We start from the raw sequence: 27,800 nt of genomic DNA on the forward strand, positions 1-27,800 counted from the left end.
GATATCATGATTTTCATGTTATGACCTATCATTTATGTTCGTCATAAAGTCACGTTACGCCATACCAAATTTGGTGTATATCCTATTAACGAAACGGCCAGGAGAGCCCAAAGTCGTAGGCGGCTAGATAGATAGATAGATAGATAGATAGATAGATAGATAGATAGATAGATAGATAGATAGATAGATAGATAGATAGATAGATAGATAGATAGATAGATAGATAGATAGATAGATAGATAGATAGATAGACAGATAGATAGATACGCTCAAACTCGCAGAAGTTCGCTAAGAAACGCTTCGCATTTAAAAACAACTACAACAGAGAACGAGATACAAAGAAATTCTTATGAAGGGGAAATGTGCAAAACAATGGTTTCGCTTCCACTCGGTTATGTGTTTGATCGTAGCGCGTTTTTAAAAGATCTGTTGAGTAATGCGCCGGCATACATGAGTGCTCCAAGAAGAAAAAAAATCTCTCGTTGAATAAAACGTTCCCAGGTTAGATTTCAAGTGCGATCAGATTGCGCCCCGCAAACAACAACAACAAAAAAAATTACACAGGTACCTTTTACTTTTGGAAATTGTGGTAGTATATCAGTACGCTAAACATAGGGACAGCGTTATGAATGAAAGCAACACGCCATAGGTCCGAATCGTGCATGCATACTGCAGAGCGGCAGCAGCTCTCACCTTTCTTGCAGTTTCTGGTGAGCTCCTTGGTGGGCTCACACTTGCCGCTGCCGCGCTTGAGGATGAGCTTGCGCTTCTGGGTGTTGGTGGCACGGTCGCACTCTTCCCACGGTTCCTTCTTGTAACGGCACTCCTCTGCACACCGGCGCATCAGATGAAACAGGGGGTCAGTTACTATGGGCACACTGCTATGGGCACGCGGACGAAAGAATAAAAAAAGGCAGGGCTTGAATGATCATTCGTGAAGCTATTAAATATTCAGCATGAACGAGGCTTCACTCGGCAATACGCGGATGCCTTAAGAACGACTCGAATGCTGTGCGCCAGGGGTCTCAAACAAGCGGCCCGCGGACCTCTCGCCGGCACGTGACTGTCTTCATCCCATATTTTAAAACTTTTCTTAATAAGTATGTTGAAGAGCTACACAGACGTGAGTCGTCTCAAGCATTTTTTTGTGTGAAACACCCCATGCGGTCACCATGTGTTAAAACATAACCGCGGAACAAAAACAAAATCGTAGTTCAAATTTCTGTCATTCTGGAGGCCAGCGTCGACATGTTTCTGACGTCAAATGCCCTTCAGAAATGACCCATAAATGAGATGTGGGAAAGGCCTTCTTTCAACCATGGCAACGTTACCTGTCATTTTGTTCAAACTCGTACTGGCAGAGAGAATAAAGAAATAACGCGTTTCGCGTAACCCTAATTTGTTCGCATTTCAATTCTTCATGACTGTATGTGCACATTCTGGCCGTGCCAGCACGAGTTCACGTAAGGTTTTACACCTCTCGTTCGTTTTGAGAGTTAATACTTACATATGCATGCTGGACAAGGCACATGGTTGACTTTCACATACCTGAAAGACCACGCTTTGTCGACGCACTGATGCTCACTGTAAGAGTCAACCTTAATTCGCGATATGAATTTTATCACTGACCAAGATGCAAAGAAAAAAAAATCACCGACGATTACGATATTGCCTAATGCGAATTCTGAGCGCAGCTTCGTATTGAGGCAAGGACAACCGTGTTTAAAGTTTTGGCTTGCCGCAAAGTATCGACTACGCCATGAATCATAATTTTTGTGAAGACAGCACCCACTACGCCATTATTCATCTTTCTGCGGATGAGCGAGGCACCCGCTACACATCTGTAAGGTATTATGTGCACTTCGTTGATGCTGCATGTAGCTGATGACGATGAATAATTATGGCTGAGCACTTTGCAGCGGCTGGGAAGCATTAAACTACACACTCGTTGCGCAATTAGCATTGTGTGATGACTGGTTGTTATATTGCTCTTCTGCTACGCTATGTTACATAGGTTAACGCGATTCCTTGCCCGACATGACGCCTGTATGGGGTCTTTTTGCGAAGTCGCTGAGGGCCCGGGTTCAAATACCCTTCGATCTTGGGTATTTTTTCTCGATTTATGTTGTCATGTCTATCGGTTACGCCACCGACGGCGACTCCGCTCAACGCTGGAACGGGCGCCTAAGGGCTGCGCTCTAAAAGCGTAGACGAGATCTATCAACCGTTAGAATTGACTGTCACCGTCTTTCATGGCAAGAAAATGCCTGACATACGTAGCTGCTTTAGCATAACTTGTCGGTGGGCTAGTGGTATGTAGTTGTAATGATTAACAGGAATATCGAGCGGATTAATTTTTAAAAAATCGCCAGGCCTGCGGAGAACACGCAGCACAGTCACAGCGAAAGCTGGAAGAGCGGCCTTTCTAGAGCCCGTTATACACCCTCTTGTGGCTACTAATACAAGTACACTGCAAGGCACCCACTACACCATAAATCATCATAATTTTTGTTAAGGAGGGAAGCAACCACTATGACATTATTCGTCATTCTGCGAAGAAGCGTGGTACCCGCCACAAATCTGTAAGGCATTATGCGCACTTGCTAGTGCTGTGGCTGACGACGATGAAAATTATGGCTGAGCCCTTTGTAATGAGTTGGAGGCATTCAACGACCCACTTGTTGCGCAATTCGCATTTTGTGATGCCTGGTTGTTGCTTTACTCTTCTGCCACGATATATTACACATGTTAACGCGATTCCTTGTCCGACATGGTGCCTGTAAAGGGTCTTTTTGCGAAGGCGTTGCTAGCACCGGCGTGGCTCTGTGGTAGAATACTCGACTGCCACGCAGAGGGCCCGAGTTCGATCTCAATCCGATCCTTAATATTTTTTTCTCATTTCGTTTTTTCTTACTTCGCGTGATAGCAGCTAACTGATTTCGCTTTAAAAACTTAAGCCCACGGGAAAAGACAGGAATTTGCCTAGGGCACGTTTCGTTCTGGTTGTGTTCATGTTTGCAAGTTCAGTGCTGAAGTTTTTTTCGGAGTAGTGCTTAAATGTATTCAGGTTCAGATTCGCTTAATGTATGAACCTAGAAGGGTGGCGCCACTCGAACCACTAACCACTAACGAACCGGCAGGGTACGCGTTCGAAATGCGCTCCTAGGTCTGTTTTTCTCGCTATCTTTATTTGCTATTCATTTTTCTTTGTTTATTTGTTCTGGCCCCGCCGTTTTTCACGTCTGAACGAATTGTAAAACTGTGTGTATCTGTGTATGTATTACGGGAATTCGTATTTAAGCTCGATCGCAATCTACCAATCTCACCTTTCGCAAAGGCCAGCCAGCCCCAGGCCGAGACATCAGGATAAATAATATGTTTTTCACTATGACTTCTTATTCGTACCCTTAACGAAATTAGCCAAGAACCTTCTTGAGCGCTCATGTCCGTCGTTTCTTTACATTCCGGGCATTTCTTGGCGCTTTTGCTCGCTAAAAGTAGAAAAGATTACGGCAGCTTCGCATTGGTGCCCTGAAGCAAGAGCTCCTGTCGTTGTTTCTCTTTACATATTTCTATCTTTAATCCTTATCTTTGTTTCTTTTATCTAGTTCTTGTATTTGGGTCTTTGTACTTCTTTCTTTCTCTCTCAATCTATTTCTCTTTGTCGCTCTTTCTATCTTTATTTTACTTCTTTCCTTTGTTTCTCTTTCTATCTTGCTCTCTGTTTTCTCTATATGTCTTTCGTGTCTGTTTCTTTCTATCTGTTTATCTGTCTTTCTATCTTTTTATGTCTTTGTTCCCTTTATTTCTGTCTTTTTTTCTCTTCCTCTTTCTTTCTATCGCTTTCTTTCTCTCTCTGTCTATGTTTTTCTGACTTTTTATCTCTTTATGCCTTTATTCCCTTTATTTCTCTCTATTTTTCGCTTTCTCTTTCTTTGTTAAAAAAACAGGTCACTTTCCGATGTCAAAACAAAACAAATTGACGTTTCGGGATCCGTACGGATTCCGAAACGTCAATTTGTTTCTTTTTTTTTGAGATTGGTCAGTGACCTGTTTTAGATGCGAAGCATCTTATAGCGGAGCTCAATCCGGTGGTGGTGTGCGGCGTGACCACCCTTACTGCGCATGCGCAAGCCCTCCCCACTCCTCTCTCCCTTTCCCACATTTCCCCCTCCCCCTATCCTCTCCCCTTCTCCACTTCCACTCTCCCCTCTCCACTCCCCCTCTGAAACGCGGGCTCTACATGCCGAAATGCTGCTTCGCATCGCCTCATGGTCCCCTTTAGCGGGAGTGTCTGATTTTTTTTAACAATGCGTTTACCCGACCAGACAACATTCCGTCGAACGCTTTCTTTCTCTCTCTTTCTTTCTGTTTATGTTTTTCTGACTTTTTATCTTTGTATCGCTCGCCGCCGTCGCTTCGCAGCCATTTCTTGGGCTAACTGTCGCCTTGTTCATTTTTAGTGGACAATTGGTGTTTTGTGGGATTTGCCCAATTTATGTGGCACATACTCGCTGATAATAATAGTTTTCTGGTGACCATGGACATTTTACGGCCGGCTATAACAGCTTCGATGTTAAAAAAGGATGATTCACCTTTTTTAGGACAACAGCTAAGCGATGAATACGAGTCACACACTTTAGCCATATTACCTATGTAAGTGGCATTGTCGATCCCAGAATCGGTTATGTTGCCCAATGGAGCACCGCTTGTGCTGTTGTACGAAGTCCGGTTGCGATAGCGATCGTAAGGGGAGCCATAATAGCGTCGTCCGCCGTAGTAGTAACTGGAGCCGTAGTAACCGGAGCCGTAGTAACCGCCGTAGAATTTGGGCTTCCATCTCTTCCTGCGGTGACGCAACGTCTTGTAAAGCAGCGCAGCGCCGATCACCTTGGCAATATCCTTCTGTTTAATGCCTTTCTTCTTGAGGCTCCTTTCGACACCGTACGCAGTTGCTACTGGCATGCCACCATAGAAGGGATGCGCAGGCGCGAACACGTGACCCGGACGTTTCTTACCGCCGCCCAGGACACTACTCCCGCCCAACAGTTGTCCTAGAAGACCCGTGGGCTTTTTGGGTGCGAGAGGGGTGTACACGCCTGAAGGGTAACCGCCCGGGTAAGCGCCCGGATAACTACCACCTGGGTAGCCTCCTCCGCTAGGGTAGCGACCTCCGGGGTACTGACCACCTGGGTAATGACCTCCGGGGTACTGGCCTCCAGGATAACTCTGACCTCCACCTGGATATTGTCCGGAAGGATAGCCCGGTCTTCCCTGACCAGGATACTGGCCACCTGGTGGATATGGGTAACTCGGCTGTCCTGGTGCAGGATATCGTCCGCCGGGATACCCGGGCTGAGGTTGGCCTTGCCCCGGATAGTGACCGCCAGGGTAGCCCGGTTGGCCGTGACCGGCGCCAGGATATTGACCTGATGGGTAACCGGGCTGGCTCTGTCCTGGATACTGGCTCGGAGGGCGGCCTGGTTGGCCTTGGCCCGGATACTGACCGCCCGGATAACCGGGATAGCTTCCGCTTGGATAACCGGGGGCCGAGGGTCTTCCTCCCGGGTATCCGGGCTCCGCGGGAGGAGCGCTAGGCGGCATCGGCTTGAAACCTGGAGGGTGTTGACCACCACCCGGCTGCTGTACTGGGTTGACCTGACCGGGAACTATTTTTCCAGGCTCCATCGGCGGAGCGCTGGGAGACTGCGGCCGGTTACCTGGTACGTTGGGATAGGAACCTCCGTGTACCGGGTAAGACGGGGCACTTGGAGGCACTGGCCTGGGTTGCGTAGGGTAAGGTGCGGGTCTCTGAGTGGGATACGGGGCGGGCCTAGGAGTAGGCTTAGGAATAGGCCTCGGTGTAGGCCTCTGTGTAGCGGGCTTTCTGGTGACGTATATGGGTCCGGGTGGCTTCGGTTTTGACGGCCTGCCTCCTCCCGGTCTCTTGAACAGTGACAAAAACGAACTGGAAGAAGAGCCGGAAGATGAAGACGAACCGGAGGAACCTCTGGAAGAGCTTGAAGAGCTTCCGGAACTTCTAGATGAGCCTCCGGATGACCTGGATGAGGAACCTTCAGACAAAAACAGTAACAGATACATGCTTGAATCTCGGCAAACATTGCACTGTACGTTGCAAGAAGCATCGCAGAAAGGAAGCCGAGAAAGAAGCTGGTCCGGAAACGAGCGATGTCGCAGGAGGTAAGGTGAAGAAAACGTTGCAGTCGTTGATGAAGGTGGCGCTTGGTATTTGAAAGCGGCGCCAAGGTATACAAAAATTCGTTGAAGGAAAGCCGAAAGGTTTCTCGGCAGAGAAGCTGAGAAAGGCAATGGCGCACTGTTTCGACAGCTGATATATATAAGCGCAGAAAACGGCGTAGAAGCACGCACGCTGAGAAATTTCTCGTAATAATGAAGCATTCGCTTTGTCAATGGAGGCTCCATAGAATGTAGGCACCAAAAGCGTCTCACACCGGTGACAAAAGCAGAAGAAACGGCACTTATATTTTGACATGCCATGGCGCGAAATTCTTGACGATGACAAAAGCGAGAGTTCCAGGAGTCTGGGAAACTTGAGGACATGTGACAGGTCGTCAGAAAAAGCGAAGCCCAGGAAGGAAATGAGCTTTTGTTTCACACACTGTGATCACTCGTTTGCTGGTCGCGTCTCGACGCTACCAAACCAGTGTAATAGCTTTTTGAGCACATAATAGCAAGCGACGAAGGGATGAAAGCGTTGCGCGAGGATCTGCGACGTTGTCGTCCAAACTCGTAAGAGAACGTGACTTTGTTTTGCAAGCAGATTCGCAGCGTGCAGAATGGGCAACGTGAGCTGCTCATATTCTTTCTTTTATTCACAATTGCCCCCTTTTCTGAAATCCTAATCCCATTCTCCAGCCCTATACAGAGTAGCATGCCGGTGGTCGTATACGGGCCGGCAAAAATCACTCTTTTTCTAGTAAAGAATCTCTCTCTCTCTCTCGGCATTCACGCAATGCACGGTAAAAACGTGTTGCTTTCGATGAATCACCGCCACACTATTATGTTGATTTTGTTTTAGGTGTAACGTTTGGTTATTCAATAAAACTCGGTAATGGTCTCACAAACATATAGCAAAGTCGAGCTGGTCAGGGGAAAATCAGCCGAAATAAAGCAGCTACTTTTGCTCTCAGTTTGTGTTGAAGCAGTCTGTCTTTTCTACAAAGCCGGAATTATGAAATCCTATGTGCATTAAGAATTGGCGTTTGCTTTTTGTTGAAGGCGGCAGCGTTGTTCGGCAGTCACCATGCTATGTGGTTAAAATGTTTCCATTAACATTAAACCACTGCACACTCATTTTAACCAGAGCTGCATGAATAAATAGAATGTGTAAATATAATTCTCTACATTCATATTATACTCGTAGTTTATGCACTGACGGAACGACGTCGCTGAAACTGAATGCCACGGCATTAAAGCAAAATTTACAATAGTTTTCAACAGCTACGATGTGTTCTCTCGCAAAAATTCATTAGCCACAGCTGCGCACACCAAGGTTAATATTAAACTTCAAAGTATTTGTTAAAATACAAAACGTACGCATTTGCTGCAGTAAAAAGGTAGTCAATATCGTATGATGTAGGTTTCCACTTTGCATATAAAAAATTCTTCGAGGTGTGAGAACACTGCTCGGGTACGCAACTGAATAATACGAGTAATTTGGCAGTCTGTCTCGGTGCGGTTTGGAGGAGTCTCCTAGAAGCATCGTGCCCAAATTATTCGAGTGATTGAATCGTGATTTGTCATATCTCCATCTAGCAGTCACTGCGAATAGTCAGACTGTCGTGATACTGACCCATGGTGCCTGCGTGGCCGTGACTCGCACCAGGTTCCTGTCTTGCAGGAAAGACGATTTGCCCACGTCCAGGATACTGATCCATAGAGCGGCCTGGCTGGCTACTTCCTTGATACTGACCGCTAACGTAACTCGTATGTCTACCGTGAGGGTGACTTGGCTCTACAGGAGGAGCACTAGGGAGCACTGGTTTAAACTGAGGCAGGTGCTGAACTGCGCCCGGCTGCCCCCCAGGGTGAATGTTTCGCGGAGGTACCTTTCCCGGTGGCAATGGTGGTGCGCTTGGCACCTGTGGTTGGCGGACCGGCGCTTGAGGGTAAGAGACCCCGCGTCCCGGATAAGATGGCAGTCCCGGATAAGAGCCCGGAGTAGCCGGTCTGCTTGCCTGTCCAGGATAAGGAGCTCTTGGAGGCACGAATCTCATAGGTGGCATTGTGGGATAGGGGGCAGGCCTCGGAGTTGAGGCCGGAGCCGGCCTTCTTGTGTACGTACGTCCAGGCGCTACGGGATTCGTGGCTGGCCTGCTGGCTACTGGGAGATTTCCAGGTTGTCCCGTGCCTGGCGTTGGATAACGTCCGCCAGGGTACCCTAGCTGACCGTGCCCTGCACCTGGATACTGGGCCGGTGGGTAGCCACGTTGGCCTTGTCCGGGATACTGGTTCGAGGGGTGGCCGCGTTGTACGGGTCCTGGGTGCTGACCACCAGGGTAACCTGGAAGGCTCGGATACATGCGGCCTGGCACAGAAGGTCTTCCAACAGGATTGTTTGGCTCCGCGGGAGGGGCGCTTGGAAGCACTGGTCTGAAGCCAGGAGAGGCGGAACACCCCCAGGCAACTGCGATGAACTGAATCGTCCGGGAACTACCATTCCAGGTGCCATTGGTGGCGCACTAGGCGTCTGTGGACGGTATCCGGGTGCTTGAGGATGAGCCACACCGCGTCCCGGGTAAGCGGATGCGCTAGGGGCCACGGGTCTGCTTCCATGTCCGGCATAAGGTGCACTCGGTGGCTACTATTCTCGGAGGTGGCATTGTGGGATATGGAGCTGGTCTTCTAGTGTTGTACACAGATGCAGAGGGCTTGGGGTGAGACGGTTGCTTGCTGCTTCCTGGTTTATTGAGTAGTGATGAAAACCAGCCTGACGACGATCTAGATGAACTTTTGGAGGAACTTGATGAGCTCCCAGAAGATCTAGAAGAGCTTCCCGAAGACGATGAGTAGCTGGAACCTTGAGGTGAGGTTGGAGAAGAAAGAAACGGTCGAATCTTGACATCTGTTGTGTCTTTACCGCGCCTGAAGCACTGTCGAAGCACAGCAGCGGTGGAAGCGCTTATAGGAGTGGTTCCTTGCTACAGCAGGCGACGTCGGGAAAGAGACGACCACACTGGGTGAAAGTGGGCTCCCACGCTAGGCGTAAGCATTATGAGCTTTGCATTGGGAATGCAGCAGAGTCGCTTTCAGTAGTAAATACAACAGGGTGGTTTTTGTGTGGTTAATACTTGTCTGGAGGAAACATTCGGCGCGGGCTTAGCCCTCAATTCGAAACGAATATGTAAAAACGTTTAAATACCCCTCGTCTTTAATCCTTAATGAAACGAGCCAAATCACTGATGCCAGATGTCATTCTACTGTAATCATTTCCTGTGAGCTTACGAAAGGAAAAAAGGGCAGGCTTACGCCTACGACGTTGAATGTTACGTTGAAGCGCAGATACTGATAAAGATCTGGAGGCTTTTAAACGAGAATGCTTCACTGGGAGCTTGGAAGGATTTTCGAGAAATGCACCATTAGTATGAATATTTCAGCCGAACAGTAATGATTGGGTATGAGGAGTGCGTATGGATGCGGCTTATCCAGAGTACGAGGCAGTCTTAAGCAAGCGAGGCTTCTACCAAGCCGATATGTTTAAAAAAATGGTAGCAAGCCAGGAAAAAAAAAGACCGAAATTAATAAAGCGATCAAGCTCCTATTAAACTTGGTTTCGATCGTTCAAATGTTTGCATTTTCGAATCTGATGCGGTGATTTCATACCATGTGCACGATGTGAAGGCAGATGAGCCGAGAACGTACCGATAGATGTAGCGGGCCCAGTTCGCACCCAATTTCAGATAGATTCTGGGCCATGTAGGGAAGACTGCTGTGTTCCTCACAATGAACAAAAAAAAAAACTGCTTTCGCCGTAGAACAGACTTGGCACTCTGTGAGCTAAATAAAGAAACATTGCCTGCAAACAGCAAGCGTTCGTATATATAGAAATTACAGCTGTAAAGACAACAAGCTGCTTTTTGCATAGCAACGTTGCACAGCAGCAGAAACTGGCTGGGCAGTCTGCAGTTGCCACTGAAGCAATGATGCGCGCGCACAAGAAGAAACATCGCAGCGCGTAAGCGAGAGAACATTGCATGAGCAAACAAAGCTACATAAACATGAATTTCTCGTTTGGACCATGAAACGTGCTTCATCACTTCAAGCTTTCACTAAATTAAAGAAAAAAAAAGAGAACACGTTTGATGTGACACCCGACCGAATAGAAAGCGGTACCGCAACGCCTTTACTGCGCTTGCGCACGGCCTACACAGTCACTGACGAGACGTCGCTGTGCACCTGCGTACCTTACACGCCAAATCATACCTAGACTGAAGTACCAAAATCCACATTCGCTCTGGTTCAAGACGATGATCTATTGAGGAGCATAACTATTTTTGAGGAGCCGGGTGATGCTACAGGTAGTGTAAATACGTAATCTTATTCGAATGTGCGCTTCGTTTAGTGCTCATGCGCACAATTGTGAGCTAGCCACTCATTCTGCTATGCTTTTGTTTTTAGCATTTTAGCTGTTAGATTGTTCGACTGTTTCCGAGTGTCTGATCTCTGAGGCGTGAAAGAATGCCTTCGCCACACTGCCGCCGTGCTTTAAACTTCGTGGCGCCCGCGTATCAAGATTTCGTGCCAAGGAAACATCGAGTCTCGCCTCGATGTACTCGAAGAAAGTTTCCACGCGATCGCGCAGTGCACGCGAGCGCGCTCAGCTTTCTTCCGGAAGGTCTCTACTGTCATGCAAGGAAATCGTTTCACTAACAAAGAGCCTGCCTCGGCGCATTACTATAGACGCATAACAGCTAAACCAGCTCAAATCAGATCAATATGCATCGCGTAATAAATTAGATGATCCGCTGTTTCAGAAGGTAGTGAGTATTATACATACTTTTTAAGTTACGAAGTTACATACTAGAATTGTGAGGGAACGACTCATTCCGCATCATGCTATATTAAGCGCTCTGACACTGAAAACTCTGCTCTAGACAACCCTAGAAAACGACAACAGCGAAAGGTTGATGTCTTGTATACACAAGCGACCCCATTAGCCTGCATTAATACTTGTCATTGAAGACTTCGCCTGACATGTCAGCGTGCAAGGCAGCAACGCTTACAGCCAAATTGAAGAATTTTCAACGTTCGGACATACTGACTTGTGTTATCGGGCGCATTTTGACCTATAACCCAATTTGACTCATAACAGAAGATAGGAGCTTGTAACGTCAATGGAATGAGTGCGTGCTCTTCCCTTTTAGGATTCTAGGCTTGTTGGGAAGCGTTATGATGCCCTAGGTTATGTGGGACTGCTTGTGAAGTGACGCTGTCGTTTGTCGCTCACCTCCTCTGCTCCTGGAGCCTCCGCTTCGGGCTCCTCGTGGAAAGCGGTAGACGACCTCGTGGTCAGACTCGGCGAAGATGTCCGCGTCCCGGTTGGCGCTGACCACGGCGAGCACGGCAAGGGCGGCCAGTGCCGCCAGCAGCACGGCTCGGCACATCGCGTCGCCTCGGATTCTGTGCACACGAGAATGAGAGATATACATAAGCACGTTTTAAAGCACTGCTTCAAAACACTGCTTCAATTCTTACACAACTTAGGCCTCACAGAGATGAAAAATCCTTAAACACGGGGTGTCGCTGAAGCCTACGTTTCGGCGAGTGGTCTTGTCGACAAGTGATCTGATCTTTCTGAAGACGAGACCGTTTGTCGAGACATTTGTTCCAGCATTACGCCTTAAGCGCAAGTCTTCATCGCAATAAATAAAAAATAGCGGTTTCAAATAAAGGTGACAGTTGCCGTTACGTTATTTTCTTTCAGCTTATTCCAAGCTCTTACCCTATGCATTGTTTCAGCATTCATGTTAAGTGCTTATTTATTACATTACACGTTGCCCAATCAACGTCGCATTTTTCGACTGTCGATCTGTGCCAGGACAAGGACACCCTTCCTGAAAATTATCCTGTTTACCTTTTTCTTTATTCTTCTTTTGTACGAATATGAAAATCCAAGGTCAACGTGGGAGTCGACAGATGGAAACACAAAGTGCAGATTGGTAGAATGAAGAGGAGAAGGTGCCTCAGACAGGCTGGTCGACGGTTCGATATAATAATAATATCTGGGGTTTTACGTCCCAAAACCACGATATGATTATGAGAGACGCCGTAGTGGAGGGCTCCGGAAATTTCGACCATCTGGTGTTTTTTAATGTGCACCTAAATCTAAGTACACGGGCCTCTACCATTTCGCCTCCATCGAAATGCGACCGCTGCGGCCGGGATCGAACCCGCGACCTTCGGGTCAGCAGCCGAGCACCGTAACCGCTATACTACCGCGGCGGACCGACGGTTCGATAGGGGGCTTATGACAAAGGTAGGTCCACCTATCGAAACGTCGGCCATCTGGAGTGAGGCCTCTTATCCTGTTCATTAAATCTATCCATTTGCATGTATATGAGTGTTCGGACTGGTGTCTGCTGCCAGAAACGATCAGTGAAATAATTAACTACGTTCTCGCGTGCAGGAATAATGGCGTACACACGGTTACATAGCACATTTCATTGCATGAAGAGTAGGTATGGGCTCGTTCCCATTCTTCATTATTATTATCTTAGAGGAATTACTAAAATGTCCAAGCGGCAAACTCACAGTGCAATGTAGTTTTGGCACTGTGCTATTCTTGTTTTTGAGTTTGGCATCACTGTTTTTGTAGTTGTCACTGCTGTTTTTGAGTTCAATCGATTTAGGGAAAGACTCGTAAAATGAACAAGTTGAAGCATCGTTTAGAATATTCATGCTTCAGTTCTGCCGGTGCAGGTAGATCTCGCATCAACCACAGACGAGAAAGCAAAGCGCTCTGCTAAATGGTATTCCGGAAATTTTGCTGAATGTAAGGCATCAGCGATGTAACTGCGCCTAGAGAACGCCGACGACAAGAAGCCAGGGACAAGCGCAGCTACAGCGATTCATAATGGATGTAGCTGTGCTTGTCCCCTGTCTACTTGTCATCCGCGTTCTCTACCGCGCAGTTACATCGATTATGAATCACCAACTGACCCAATCGTCCACTTTGTAAGGCGTCAGCTCATCACCGTCCTCACATTACCGACCCTCCAGCAATTAAATCAGCGTTGCTTATGTGCACACCCTGTGTTGTCTAATTTAAGCGAGTATACTCGCTCCTCTATACCAACGAGAGGGATGTTGACACCGTGTCTACAAGTTCGCTAAGCAGAGTGCGGACTCCTGACAGTTCGTTGCGTCGAAAATGTTGCAGCGTGCCCACATGAAGCTTTCTCTGGCACAGTGACAGAACTGCACTCGCGCACGAGTGCAGTGACAGGACACTGGAGTGTCAGTGCACTCGGCGCATTTAGAAAACTGCACTCGTGCACGAGCGAATTTCTCGAAATGAGCCAGCCGAAGTGTCCGTTTGTAGCTGTCCTTCGCGTCCTCGCACGTATACGCAGTGCCGACACTTCCATACCCTTACCAACCGAGATAAAGATTGTTTACCTAAATGTCAATATAGGTTAACAAATCTGTCTTTAATCTGTATCCCCGAATAATATAGACGAAATAAACTGTCCATAAGTGTGACGTAAATATACGTCATCTAAAGCAGACGGAAGTCCAGGGGCAGATCGAGGACTGAAGAGATAAGAAACCGTCGAGCACGGAATGTTACTGAGCCTACGTTCTGGCACGGAAAGTGGCCTTCGTCAGGACCCTGACGAAGACTTAACTTGACGTAGAAGACTTCACGATGAAGACTTCACGATGAAGACTTCAGGGCATTGGCGAACACAAGTCCTCTTGTGGAAACTGTCTCAGGCGACATTCCTCGCTAGACGACTTTTTATAACTAGAAGATATGGCTGTTTCTTGCTTGAATACAGTTCCTGCAATACATACCATGTACAAGAGCGAAATCTGCGATGAGCAAACATAGTGGGACACCTCGCGCTGCTAAGGCAGAAAGCCATGTCTCACACGAGTGCCTATCTTGACAACTTGGACGCGTGGGACGAGAAAGTAGACTCCGCATAGGCGTTCGCACGCTCCTTCCGGACACGTTGAGACAGCGCGATAGTAAAAAACAATTTGTCCCCCTCTGCAGCCTTTCTTGCCTCCATGCGATAAAGGGGCGATGGAAAACAAAACAACACTAACGAGGGTGTTGCCTTTGGGCGCGGGAAGAGTTCAAGGTCTCTCCCAAGAAGTCAGGCACGAGGCCGCGAACTCTGTGACGCTCGTGAAGAAGGAGAACACCGGAATCTCTGGGAACGACACAACAACGCATGTGCGTGCACTGCATCGCAGAAGGAAGAAAAAAATATGCAAATAGCCAGCGATAAAGACAAACAAAACGAAAAGAAAGAGAGAAGGCGGCCACTGCTACAAGGTCGACGTAAGAAGGAACGAACGTGAACTCCATCTTGCCACAACGGACGATAGAGCTACAGCATCAGCAACAGAAGCGACAACTTTAGAAGCAAGAAAAGGCGCGCTTCGCCTCAACAGCGCGCGACTAATTGCTTCCTGTCGCTGCCAAAGAAACACGGTGCGGATATTCGTGCGTATGTTTCACAAAGGGAGGGTATTCGTGTCGTTATTAAACGGAACGCGCGTAGCGCTATCTCCAGGAAAGAGGAACATAAGTAGGCGTGCAGAGGGAAATAGCGAGCGCGAGAGAAGGAAGGGCGAGTGATGAAACCAAAAACCGCGCGCGCGCGCGTAAGAGTGTATGCTCCAGAGAGAGAGAGAATACCTCGGCTATCGCGACGCCCATGACTCCATGAACACGTTCTTGTGTGCGCGTTAATAGTGCGACAGCCGCATCTGCGACCGCAGCTTCTATGCAACCAACCCTCGCAGAGCTGTTTATATTCGAGCGGAAACGTCAAATTGGCTCCCATTACGCAAAATGGTCCGTCTACCCGCTCTCCCTCTTTCTTTCGCCCTCACCCTCAGGCGTTGTTAACGCTCTGTGTGTTCGCGAGCGGGCGCAGACTGAACAAGAGAAGCACAGCGGCGGCTCGGTTTCCCGACCGCCCGCAAAATTTGCCCCACCGCAAAGTGGCCGAGGCTTATTTCGAAAGCTACGCACGCGCAGACACCCTTAGCGCGCGGTGGGGTGGTATTGAGGGGGAAAGGAGTCGCGGAAGGAGTCGAGCGGGTATCGTCGTAATGAAGGCCCGCGGTGCTGCGTTGGGTTTAAACACGTTATAAGAGACGACGAGGGGTGACGACGGCGTTTGCGTAGAAAGGGGTCGTCGTACGGACGTGACGAGAGCGCGTGATGTGGTCGCATGTTGGCGACGAGGATATCTTAGAGCGAATGGTCGCAGTTAGAGAGACTGCGCCAGAGAGCGTGCGGTTACGTTGGTTTTCTGAGAAGTTATCGCTCTCTTTCGGGAACCTATTTGTTTGTTTATTTCATTTACAATACTGCTAGCCCCGAGGTATGTCCGTAGCAGGGTGGAAGTCACATCAGCACATACAAATAAGCAATGCAGTAAAAGAAAACATATCTTGAAGAAGACACATGATTAATAACACAATAATCGAAGTATAAGCAATAAAAACGAAGTATGAAGCAAAAATTAAGACAACAGAAAAACTATAGAAATGCTCCGTACTTAAAATAACAAGGAAAATACTCTCGCAGAGCTGGGCCCGTATTAAAAAATGTCTTGCGCTGGAACTGTTCGTAAGGGAAAACTCCAGCCAATTAGGATGCTCGTCGTAACATTAGCAAAGGCCGCTGGCCGATGCGAAAGAGTACTTAAGAAAAAAAGGCTATATCTGGTTTCGGCGTCTGGTTATCAGCCAAAAAGTTCCAAGTAACGAAACAAACGAAATCAGTCAAAGAATATGTACAGCAAGAATCTCCTGCAAGATAGCTATCACGGCAAAAAGCCGTGATAGCTATCTCTGCTATCACGGCTTTTTGCAGCTATTACCTATCCTTAACTGTAGCACTGATGCCTCTTTGCGCCAGCCATGAATTTCGAAATGATTTTGCTGCGACTAAACCACTGCAATCACTCGCATATCAACATTTTTGAGATATATTGCTGATTACGTTGACTCTGACAGCTGCAGATATTATTCATGCTAAACTCACAACTCGTGAAGTAAGATTTATGCAGAATCTCACAGGATACAGAACAGACGTATTCCGAAACGTATTCACCAATTTCGTTTGCCTGAAAAAGACTAGCCACTGCTACATTATAACGCCAACATTTCCAAAACAGCATACATTAAAATAAAAGCTTGTCTCAGCGCGTGAACGTACCTCAGGAAGAGGGGATTACGATGATGATATGAAAAAGAAGCACGAGACTCCCGTCGTGTTACTAAAACATAACAAAAATGATTCGTAAGCGCCACTAAACTATATCACGCATTTTAGAGTCATGTTTTCTTTAGAGTAACGCTTGTTACGGATAGGTCTTGCTAACCATTACGCGGATACACGTATCACACACGAACAACGAGATCAAGCAGTAGCCCGAGGTTCTGTCGCTCTCGTGAAACTATATAGACAGCGGACGTGCCTTGAATACCAAATATCCTGTTTGGTCTGCTGTCGTTTCCATCCGTGAAAAGTGTAATCCTTTTTAAGCTAAGCGGCTTTGTCGTTGGTGTCACACAGGATCTATATAGCAAGTTGATTTTTTTTAACGCGATAGCTTTAAGGAGCTTGTTGCGCAGAAATTTCAGTGTTGGCGTGGTTGTTAGCGAAAAATTGGCGTTGTCCGTAAGCGAAAAGTCGAGATAGATGCGAATATATAAATAATAAAAATTATCTTCGGTTGAGGGTGGGATTCGAACACAGGCCTTCTGCGAGGCAGTTATGTGTTCTACCAGTGAACCAAGACAGCGGCTCAAACTCCATCGAAAAAAAAAAAAAAACATGCAGGCGCCATGTAGTGCACGGAGTCCCGTTCACACATGTAATATTGCGTGGCGCGCGGAAGCGTAGAATCACACCAAGCACCACATCATGTGAATTGAGCAACGAGTGGGTGGTCTGAAGGCCCACCCATTACAATGCGCTCAGGCATAATTGATCGTCATCGGCAGCAACAGCGTCAACAAAGTGTGCAGCTGTGCGTGTTGCCTTACGGGCGCGCAGTGGGTCCTTCGCTGATTCGCAAGAGGAAGAATTGTGGCGTAGTGGGCACTTCGCAACTGAACTTGCAGTATATGCGTGCATTATAGGAGAGCTGCAAACGGCCAGTGTTACGCACACAGACATTACTTTCTTCACGGCAAGCTTGAGGTGTTCACTGAAAATCCAAGCCTGGCAAGTGAATGAAACGACTATACGAAATGAGTCCGATCACGCTGTCGCGTTCTACTCTTGAAGGCGAAGCTCAAGCGTCCTCAAATGTTTCTTTAGGGGCGAAGCCCCTTAAGGCCGTGGCTTGTCCGTCCGTTTGGCGTCCGTGAGCACGGCACAACACCGTGTAAAATTGAGACATCAGGTTTAACAATAGACTAATATCAATCATAACTGTGACAGAACAATATGAAACATCCACAAGCACAAACCCTTTATACTAGTCGGTGACTTCAACGTACACATTATGGACCGTACGACCTATCTTTGTCGTCGACTCTCACTGTTCGCTGTCACGGTATATAGAAAACCATTGCTATAGTAGAAGCATATACGAGTGTATGTAAATCAAAACAAAAGGTTTACAATAGACGGACATCAATCATAATTGTGACAGAGCAATATAGGACTCTACAAGGACAAACCCTTTATACTAGTCGGCGACTTCAACGTAGACATTATGGATCTTCGGACCTAGCTTTGTCGTCGACTCCTTGTGTCACTTTATTTCACTTTATTTCACTCGATTTACATTATATGGGGCAACGCTGGGGTAACGTGCGGTTACTCACCCATACGATACCCAGAGCTTCGCCCACTCGTCATGATTAACTTCGTGGAGATGCGTGTTTTTTTTTCTTGTTGTTTCCCACGATCAGTAGAGGTGGGGGGGGGGGGGGGGGGGAGGAGGTAATATTCAGTGGTGACTGCCGCCGGAGAGGCCAGCATCAGAGGCTTGGCGTTACTACAACCTTCGAGAGACCGTTGATGTCGCAGCCACCTGCAAACAACCCTTAAAGCATGTTTTTATATAAGCCGGGACAAATATTGACGACCAACTAGCGCATGCGTCATTCAAACCTCGCTCGGGGGTAGGGATGAGAAGATATGGAAGGCAGGGGGTAAAAAAAAAGAAAAACGACGAAGCAGGATAACCCATTGACGTCAGTGAGATACAGGTCATTACATCAAAAAAGAAATGGCTACCATGACGTCAAGAATATATTGCACCGGAGTTTCAGGGGAAACACCCACGCTGGATGCCCCGGGAACACGGTCGCTGCTTACAAGAACGGACGAGGAAATAGGATTGTACGTAATGCCATTTATAGCCGTTCTGAATATTGCGACACCCTTTCGAAGAAGCAGATAAACGTCGCGCACATGTTTTTTTTTTATTGCGTAGTGTCTACCATCTCAAAAGGTGATTCTACAACTGATTCGGTGTCGTAGATAGCTATAAATAGATAGATAATACTCTGTGACCAAAACCGTGGTACACTTATTAGGCATATTGTGGTGAGGGACTTTGGATTAATATTGACCACCTGGGGTTCTCTTACCGTGCACCTAAATCTAAGTATACGGGTGTTCTTTCACTTGGCCCCCATGCAAATGAGGATGCTGTGGCTGGGCATCCTGCACGCGTCATTGAGCTCAGCACGCCAATTCACCCGTTAGGATACCACGGTGGTTGGAAGATAGATAGATAGATAGATCCTTTATTCTACAAGTTCTTGAATGCCTTAGTGAACAATTAAGGTACATGGAAGTACATTGCTGATTGCCTTAATGAACAGTTCAGATACATGGAAGTACACTGTTCAGTCACAGAGCTTGCTGGGTGGGTTGGTTCATCATAGACTTCTGTAAGCTACCAGAGAAGCAAATCACCACCACCACCACCACCACCACCACCACCACCACCACCACCACCATCATCATCATCATCATCATCATCATCATCATCATTATTATTATTATTATTATTATTATTATTATTATTTATTATTATTATTATTATTATTATTATTTGATTCGCATGCACAAATGCACAAATACAGAGAGAAAAGAGGGAGAGAGCAGGCTGACAACTAACTGCCACCTCGAGGGGTACAACGCCTGCCCACTCTTTCGGGAGGAGGGAAGAGATGGAGGAAAGACGATAGGAAACTAAAGAAAAAAAAATGACGAAGACTTGAGGGCAAACACGAACATAAAAAATCAAGACAAGTTGAACACCATCAACATGATTTGATCGCTTGTAATTCTAACGTCTGTCCGATCCTATTCTCAGCATTCATGTTCGTTCGCTATTAATTGTACTTCCACCCTCCAACTGTAATTGTGTCAAGTTTGTATACTTTCTATTTTCATCTGTGTAGAAAGGTTGAGAAGGAAAAAGCAAACAGACGGCGGTACGTTTCTGAGCGGTCGAACAACGAATTAAAACGGACTTGTTCCGATTAAGCGTAGCAGAATAATAACTAATTACTACAGCGTTACCCGGTAAAGACAAGCGAATGGAGAAAGGATAAAGTAATCGACTAAAGATTTGCTCGGTTTACCATTAGCCGGAACTCTCACAAAACTAAAACAAACAAACAAACAAACAAACAAACAAACAAACAAACAAACAAACAAACAAACAAATAATACAGTGGCGAAAACAAAATCGGTGCGCTGGTACGCGAACGTACGGAACAAGCGTAAACATTTGTATTTCATATCGCGTCGCGTGGGGGTGCTCGAAAAGCTAATGAGCTGACGCGCGGAGAGGTAGTACGCGGCTATATTTAGAAGTTGAAAGACGTGGTGCAAAGTTCCGTCATGCTTCAACGCCCACTGTTACTGCACCGATAGTTCCTGTTAACACTGCATTTTCAAGCGAAGCTTGCTGAGAGCCACAGATTTCGGTGGTGGCGTACAGAAATGCGGCCCTCGATGGTGCGCCGGTGTCATGAGAATTTGTATGCGCCGTTTTCCAATAACTGACGCTCTCTCGGTCCTGGGCTTGCCAGCGATCAGCCGTTTCTGATGTGGCAATTTGACCTTTTATCAAGGTCACACGTAATTTCACGTTAACGCATTTCATTGTTGCCTGGATATGAACGCACGGCCGTCGTTGTGGCTTGCAGCGGAAGTGCTGCGCCGCCAGGCGCGTGGATGAAGGCCTAATTCCAGGTCATGGAGGAAGGAAAGGAGGGAGCATTGCGCGATGCGACAGAAAGAAAGAAAGAAGGAAAGAAGAGTAGTACGTTAACCAACTAGACGTAGAACTTCGCTTGCCCCCAGTTTCCAGAGAAAGCAAGGGCTCGTGATTTTTTTGCTCAGATTTATACTACGCGTACTGCATGCAGCGAAATAATCAGCCGATGGTCGCCGAAGAAAAGTTCGAAACAAGGAATCAGTATAACGTCAAAACAGATAGGCTGTGGCACGAAGCTTGGACTGCGCATTGAAAGAAAGCGGGCTTCGCAACGCGTGCACGCGTTCAGACATTTTGGTACTGCCATCGGAAGCCGCAACGCCAACTGCTCGGAAACGAACGCTATTAATGTTAATTATTGTATTGCTGCTCATAAAGTCATGATAATGCTGCGTAACTAATGTTGTTATAGGGAGCTTTATTTCATTCCCGGTTTTGCTAACCATATTACCAGCGCAAGATCAAGCGGTGTGCCTGCGTGTTTTCCTTGCGCCACACTGTAATTTCGCTACTGTAACACGTGTCTTCGCGACGCGATAACTACAGGATCCCGAAAAAAACTTTCGAACCAGGTGGCGCGGACACAACGCGTTTAAAGCCCGTTTCTTGCTTCCAATCCTGCTTCAACGTACGAGGGAATTCTTCCAGTCTGTTGTTCCGTTAAGTTCACATTTGGCGTAGTTATACATAGTTGCGTTTTCCAAGTTTGTCCTGGTCCTCGTTTATCTTTTAGAGTCCGCCGCATAGCCGTGGGCGTCGCAAAGTTAAACTGCGGCAGGTCATAATTCTGGACCTCGATATTGGCCCCGGGCTGTTAGAGGCATTGTTTCGCTGGCAACACGCGATAGCTCCCAGAAAGTGAACCGTCCGAGCTAACTCCGTTATCGTCTCGCTTGGAACATTTCAATTAGGTTAAAGTAAACACGATCAGGCTCGGACGACGTGCTTGGCTTCCAGTGTTGCCTTCAACGAAAGAGAGAGAGAGAAGGAAAAACAGAGGCTCGTAAAGTGTTTCCTGGCTCGGGTTTTAATGAATCAAAACAGAAGGCAAGAAACCTCGCTGGCAACATTGCAGCTCGAAGTGGAAGCGAACGAAGTTGGATAGCGGGTGCAGAAAAAAGAAACAAGCAAACAGGGCAGCAATGCAGCGTCACCGCACGAAACAAGGATCAATATTTGTTGTGCTTCGATTTTTCCTTGATGACTTAACCGGAACGGAAAAGAGGGCAGCGTGTTCGACGTTGACTCTTTATTTGTTCCTTATTAATTTTTTTTTGGATGCTTGATCTCTCTGGAAGCGGAGGTCAAGCGAAGTGCGTAGCACTGTACAAGGACTGCAACGCAATGCGCCGTTTAATGAGTGTTTTTACGGGTGCGTTAATTTCCGGGTTCTTTTCAACGACCACTCCTGCCCGTTGAGAGCTTAATGAATCTCTACGTGTCGGCTAAGTGCAAGGCCGGTGTCACTACGAACGTGCATGTTGACTCCTCAGCTACGCTCAAGATATTAAGCTTGCGTATTAAGCTTGCTAATTAAACTTAACTGACATTAAATACAGATAACTATCGCAGAACCGAAGTGTAGCTGCGCGAGTAAGCAAGAACAAGGCTTTTTCCAGCGTGAGATTAATGCTGTTTTACGCACTTTTATTGACTTACGACGTAAAAAAAAACACGCGCACTTCAGGAGCCATTTCTCTACCGGAAAAACGGGGTAAAGCGAAGCTTGGGGTGTGCATGCCACTGTATGCAGGATCTTTTTCTTTCGTCCTTTGGCATTGCGCAATGCTCCCTCCTAATTTTTTCCTCCCTCCATGCCGGAAATTAGATATTCATCCATGAGATTAGCAGCGCGCCACTTCTGCGGCTACAGGCAACAACGACCGTCATGCGTTCATATACCAGGCGTTAATGAAACGTGGCAACGACAAGTTACAAGTGACCTCGATAAAAGATCACATATCCATATCAGAAACAGCTGATCCCCGACAAGCTCACGATCGAGAGAGCATCACTTATTGGAAAACGGAGCATACAAATGCGCAAGTAACCGGCGAACCTACGCTGGACGCATTGCTGTAAGCTCGCCGGCACCGCCGCCACCGAAATCTAACTCGTAGAAAGCTTCGTTTAAAAAAAATGAAACTAGTGAGAGCTTATGAGGGATCTTCATGAAGCAACCAATTACCGTCATCTTCATTATTTCACTGACGAGCAGAACCTCAGTATACTTTTCTGCCAAGATTGTAATGTCAACCTGCAAACAGCCTTGTGGCTCATGGCAACAATGTACCGGGCTAGCAGCGTTAATCAGAGTGGAGGCACGCAAGGTAGACTGTAATGTGCTGCTGTTTCACGGGTGCACCCGAAAGGGTGTGAACTGTTTACTTACAAGATGGTATGAGCCGTTTAAAGGGTGTGAAACGAAGAGTGTGCGCAGGCCAGATTCACAGCTGGCACATCAGGGGTCTCAAACACGTGGGTCGCGGACGTTTCGCTAGCGACCCGCGGCTTCACAAGGAATAAGATGTTTGTGAATATATGCTAAATGATATACTCGCATTATTTACTCGCCTATCGCGATTAATAACGCTTTGTTAAGCTACAGAGACGGGACTGGTTCGTGAGGCACCCGATGTGGTCACCATGTGCTGAAACATTACTGCGGAACAAAATATTTATATTTCTGAATCGGTGTCCCGATTTGAGCCATTCTGGAGACCAGTATCGATATGTTTCTCGAATCCTGACGACAAATCCCCTAGAGAAATGATCCACATATGGGATATGGGAAATCCGTTCTTTCAAATAGCAGCGTTAGGTGGCTTTTGTCCCCCCCCCCCCCCCGCCTTCCACTCTTCGTCGCGCTTCAACTTTGCTCACCGTTCCGGCCCTTGCGGGACTAAATTTCTCCACAACAGCCCGCTTGCTGAGGTGAGTTTCAGACCCTTGCTATACATAAATGAGAGTAAGCGGAAGTCAGGGGGGGGCCGAAGCGGGGGGGGGGTATGCAAAAAAAGTTAAGGGGGTATCAACCCCCCAGCCCTCTGTTGGGGGGGTTCACACCTCCCTAAATTTTTTTCGATTTGGCTTGTGTATATATACTCGCACACATACAAGCGCACGCACGAAAATACATCAAGTAGGGTTGAACCCTCCCCTCCCCCCTCCTCCGCTGGAAATAATTTCTGGCTATGCTACTGGCGGGAGCATTCGAGTACAGTGACGCTGAGGAAACTGCGGCGCCTGAACGTGGTCGAGTCTCAACAGAGCAGGGGCCGAATTCACAAAACTTCTCTTTCGTGAGCACGTTTTATGATTGGCTAATGATATGTCGCGCATCGTGATTGTCTGAAATATTCTCTTACGGAAATTTTTAGCGTAAGACGTTTTTTGTGAATACGGGCCCAGTCATTTATGAGGAGTACTACGGAGATGGAAGAGTAAAAAAGACTAACTGCTTTCTGGTGTTGATGTCAGCGATGACGATGGCGATACGCGCTCCCGAATATTTATAAAAACGTTGCAAAATACATTTTCGAGTTTTGGTTTCATACTGTTACCACGTAATAACCTGTGAAGTACGTGAGGCTGAAACACAGCGTGATCGTGTGAACCAGGCGGGTCACAGGACTGAAGCTAGAACCGGCACCACGCCAGTGAGTACACAGACCACCTGTTTTGTGTGTGCTCGCGTGAACTCAGAGGGGCAGGGGTGGGGCAGCGGCCGCCCCGCTTAATCATCTAAGGGGGACGCCAAGCCTGATCCATGCCTTTACTTAATCGGACCTGTTTTGCCATTGCTTAAGGTGAAGTGTTATGGCCACGTAGGTTTTAGACGAAAATGGTGGCCAAGGACATCTGGCGTTATGGCTTGGTGGCTACGGCGTCGCGCTGCTGCAGTCGGGATCGCGGGTTCGATTCCCAACCAAGGCGGATGTACTTCGATGGGGGAAGGAATGCAGAAAAGCCCACGTGCTCAGATTTATGCGCACGTTGAAGAACAGCAGGTGGTTAAATTTAAACAGAGGTCCGCCATTTACGGCATGTCTCTAATCACACATGGTGGTTTTGACACGTTAAAACCCCAGCAATCACATGAAGTGCTGAGCTGGAAGCATGCCTTCCCAGCCACACCATAGGCGTCATATTTCACTAGAGTTATAGTTACCAGAGTGGACTAACTTGCGGAAGCACTTTCTTTTTCTCGCGCCATCCAACTATGCTGGCTCTCTACCAAATCTAGCGGCTTAATGGCGTGACCAAGGCCGGCAACACTGGCTCGGTTCGCCAACTCGTATGCAGCGCGGGCTCCGCTTTCATCCACCGCGGTCTTGCGGGGCTCAGATGTCAATTACGCTAGCGTGGGCGTTTGATATCGGAGAGCGCAGCTGTTGTACTCGCGTTACGCCCGACGACTGGCTAATGAGCAGCCCAATGCAATTTGAGAGGCGCAGTTTGTCAGAACCTCGGTAGTAACAGTGTAACGGCAGCTCCCACCGGCTCAACGCTGGAAGGAAAGGTTGCCGGCGTAATGATCGTCTGACTGGAAACGCCGCTAGAAAGTTGTAATGAACGAAACTCTCGCCGGAGTTCTAAGCCGTACACCCGTACTCACTTGACCACTGCACGGTATACGTCCGCACGTTCACAAACGTATTCGTTCGCGCGGGCGCATGTGCATAATGCCTAATAAATGTCCGAAATCACATTAGCCGCGCGAAAAGATTTGGCGTAAGAGCAGTTTCGTGAACACGGTACAACGTGCACAACGAAACAAACAGACAAAGGTAAAAAAAAAGAAAGGTCACGAAAAGTAGCTGTAGTGGTCATCGCCTTTTTTTCTTTTTCTTTTTTTACGCACGCTTGTTGCACTGTGCGCATGCGTCGTACAGCCCCAACAACATGTAGCACTGTCTCGCACATTGATGGTTCGCGAATACAAATCCATATGGTACTGTGATGAAAATAAAAAGAACTTCCCGACATAATGTTGATTAATGATAATGTTGTTAATTAATTGTAGAAAACTTTACCGTGCGAGCGAGAGAGCGAGGAGATGAAACAGAAAAGCAAGGAGGTCAGCCTGGTACCAGCAACCACTTAGCTACCCTCCACAGGGGTGGGGAATTGGGGGAGGAAAGAGGAGGGAAAGAGCGATAAAATGACCGCACGGGCGTTTGGCTCAGTCAGAGTCGTTCACGTGAAACGAAAAAAAAAAAAAAATTGGCTGCCATCCCGCCTTGCGAACGTGAATGTCCAGCGAAGCTGCATCAAACACCACACGTGCTGATGGGGGGTAAGTTTTATTATTACTTTATAGTAATGGTAGTGATAATCTCTTTGTGATCGTTTAAGTAGACCGTGATTGTTTTTGCGGCCATTTTCAGCAAGACGAATTTTTTGCTTTTGTCGAGCATTGTATTCACGCTGTTCTTCTGGTATCTTTAATTTACCCATGGCAGTCTCAGAATGAACTGAATGCGTTGCTAGACGGGTGTCCCTTTTATACATGAAAGCGGGAAACACACGCGGAGAGAAGGAAGGGCCGTTTAACGTCATTCGAAGCCCTCGTGTGAAGTGCAAAGCAGCTGCAACCTAATCTTTACCGGCAACGCGTGGGAGGGTGTTCCCATTGTTCACAGGCGCCTTATCATCCAGCATGCGGTTTTGATGCTTGTTTTCTGGTTGTGTTTATTGGAACGGATACCGAGCTCTATGCTGTATGCTTGATTGTAAAGATATGCCGTTTTCCTGCAATTTTGAAACGGCCCCCAAACCACGTAGATGTTGTAATTTAGTTGTGGCGTTGCAGTTGCGCACGAGTCTACAGCGAACAGCGTTCGTCTTCTCGTCTGTCCACCTCTCCGAATGCCCTTCCTCAGCGTTCGAGATGAAGACGTAAGGAGCGCGCGCATCTGCTAGCAGAGGAGCACGCGAGCGTCTCTTGGTGGTTTAGGGGCCTGTCGTTTTGTTTGCGCCACGAAATTTTCCTACCAACGTGATGTATACAGCCTTACTTAAAAAAAAAATCACAGCATATCCACGGAGTGAATGATGATGAGTGGGCGAAGCTGCGGAGGTTCATCGGTAAACCGTGAATCTTCCGTGAATTCTGCCCAGTACATCATCACCGACGTGAGATCGGGCGCGTTTATACTAAAGGTTCGATGAGTTATGACGACTTGCAGCTCACTTTAATTTTACATGTACGCTGTGAATTTTCATTGTTTAGAAAACCATTGCTTTAGAAAACATCTGGCGTCTTTCGTTAAGCAGCTGGCGTCTTTTCGTTTTGCTTTAGAAACATCTGGCGTTCTTTCGTTTTGCTTTTAGAAAACATCTGGCGTCTTTCGTTGGTTTATTTCATCAATCAAAATTTTTATTGTTTAATCACGCACAGGAGAAATCTCACCAGGCACTACCTTGGAGAGAGAGAGAAATGTTTTAATGAAAAGCTGGAGATGTTTGCCTGGCTATTCGCCTGACATGCTACTCCAGGTGCTCCAGGGTGATGATAAACAATCTTGGAGGTAAACAATGGCTGCTAATGGGAATGAGAGACAGAAGAAGTCGGCTTTTAGCTAACACTTACACTTCTACTAACGTTTCCTACTGGAACATGCCAATGGCTGCTAATGGGGAATGAGAGACAGAAGAATTCGGCTTTTAGTTAACGCGCACGCTGCGAATTTTTTATTGTTCAACAACGCACAGGAAAAATCTCCCACCGGCACCACCTTGGAGGTCAAGATCTGGTACTAGCGTTACGACTGGTTACGCACTACTACGACTACGAGGGACGAACGGGTGCCGCCTTAAGGAGCTTCGCCCCTAAAAAAACGCAGTACAGTGCTTGCACAGTCTTCTGCGAGGTTAAATACTCTCCATGGCATAATATTTCTTTCTCTGACGCAGGTCAGTCGTCCAAATCGTTGAGCGCTTGGCAAAGCGATTGTCTTTTTGCACTGTATACTGCGGGCAGTCACACAGAATATGTCGAATGGTTTCTTCATCGTCGCCTTGTCCACAGGCTGCGGTGTCGGCCATAACCATGCGGAACACATATGCATTGGTAAATGCGACGCCCAGCCATAATCTACACGAAATGGTAGCGTCTGCTCGGCGGAATATTACAGCATAAAAGTCACAAACAAAAATTTCGCTGTCATGTGTCTTTTAATGACCGGCGGCTAGTGGAGCGAAACCTTCGCTGCGCGGCGCTCCCTGACTGCGAGGTTGTTCGTCCGTATAAGAACACTCAGCCAATACGACCGGGCGCTGTTCGCGTCATCGCGGCGGGCTCTAATAAGC

The 27,800-nt window shown here is 47.3% G+C and overlaps 1 protein-coding gene across 2 annotated transcripts in view; it reads right to left on the reverse strand.

Annotated features, from left to right (window-relative positions):
* LOC119402389 (basic proline-rich protein) overlaps nt 1–27,800 on the reverse strand; it is a 77,772-nt gene that overhangs the window by 22,567 nt on the left and 27,405 nt on the right. Inside the window, exons 2-4 of one of the 2 annotated variants that reach the window (XM_049418621.1) lie at nt 11,489–11,661; nt 4,653–6,074; nt 694–828 (exon numbers count right to left, since the gene is read on the reverse strand). In XM_049418621.1, the coding sequence (XP_049274578.1) occupies nt 694–828; nt 4,653–6,074; nt 11,489–11,645 (1,714 nt within the window). In that variant the 5' untranslated portion in view covers nt 11,646–11,661. Of the gene's footprint in view, nt 1–693; nt 829–4,652; nt 6,075–7,834; nt 8,785–11,488; nt 11,662–27,800 lie in introns of those variants that run through there. The other variant, XM_037669530.2, reaches the window with a different exon arrangement.

Source organism: Rhipicephalus sanguineus, chromosome 8, assembly GCF_013339695.2.
Source record: "Rhipicephalus sanguineus isolate Rsan-2018 chromosome 8, BIME_Rsan_1.4, whole genome shotgun sequence".
Classification (NCBI taxonomy): Eukaryota; Metazoa; Arthropoda; class Arachnida; order Ixodida; family Ixodidae; genus Rhipicephalus; species Rhipicephalus sanguineus.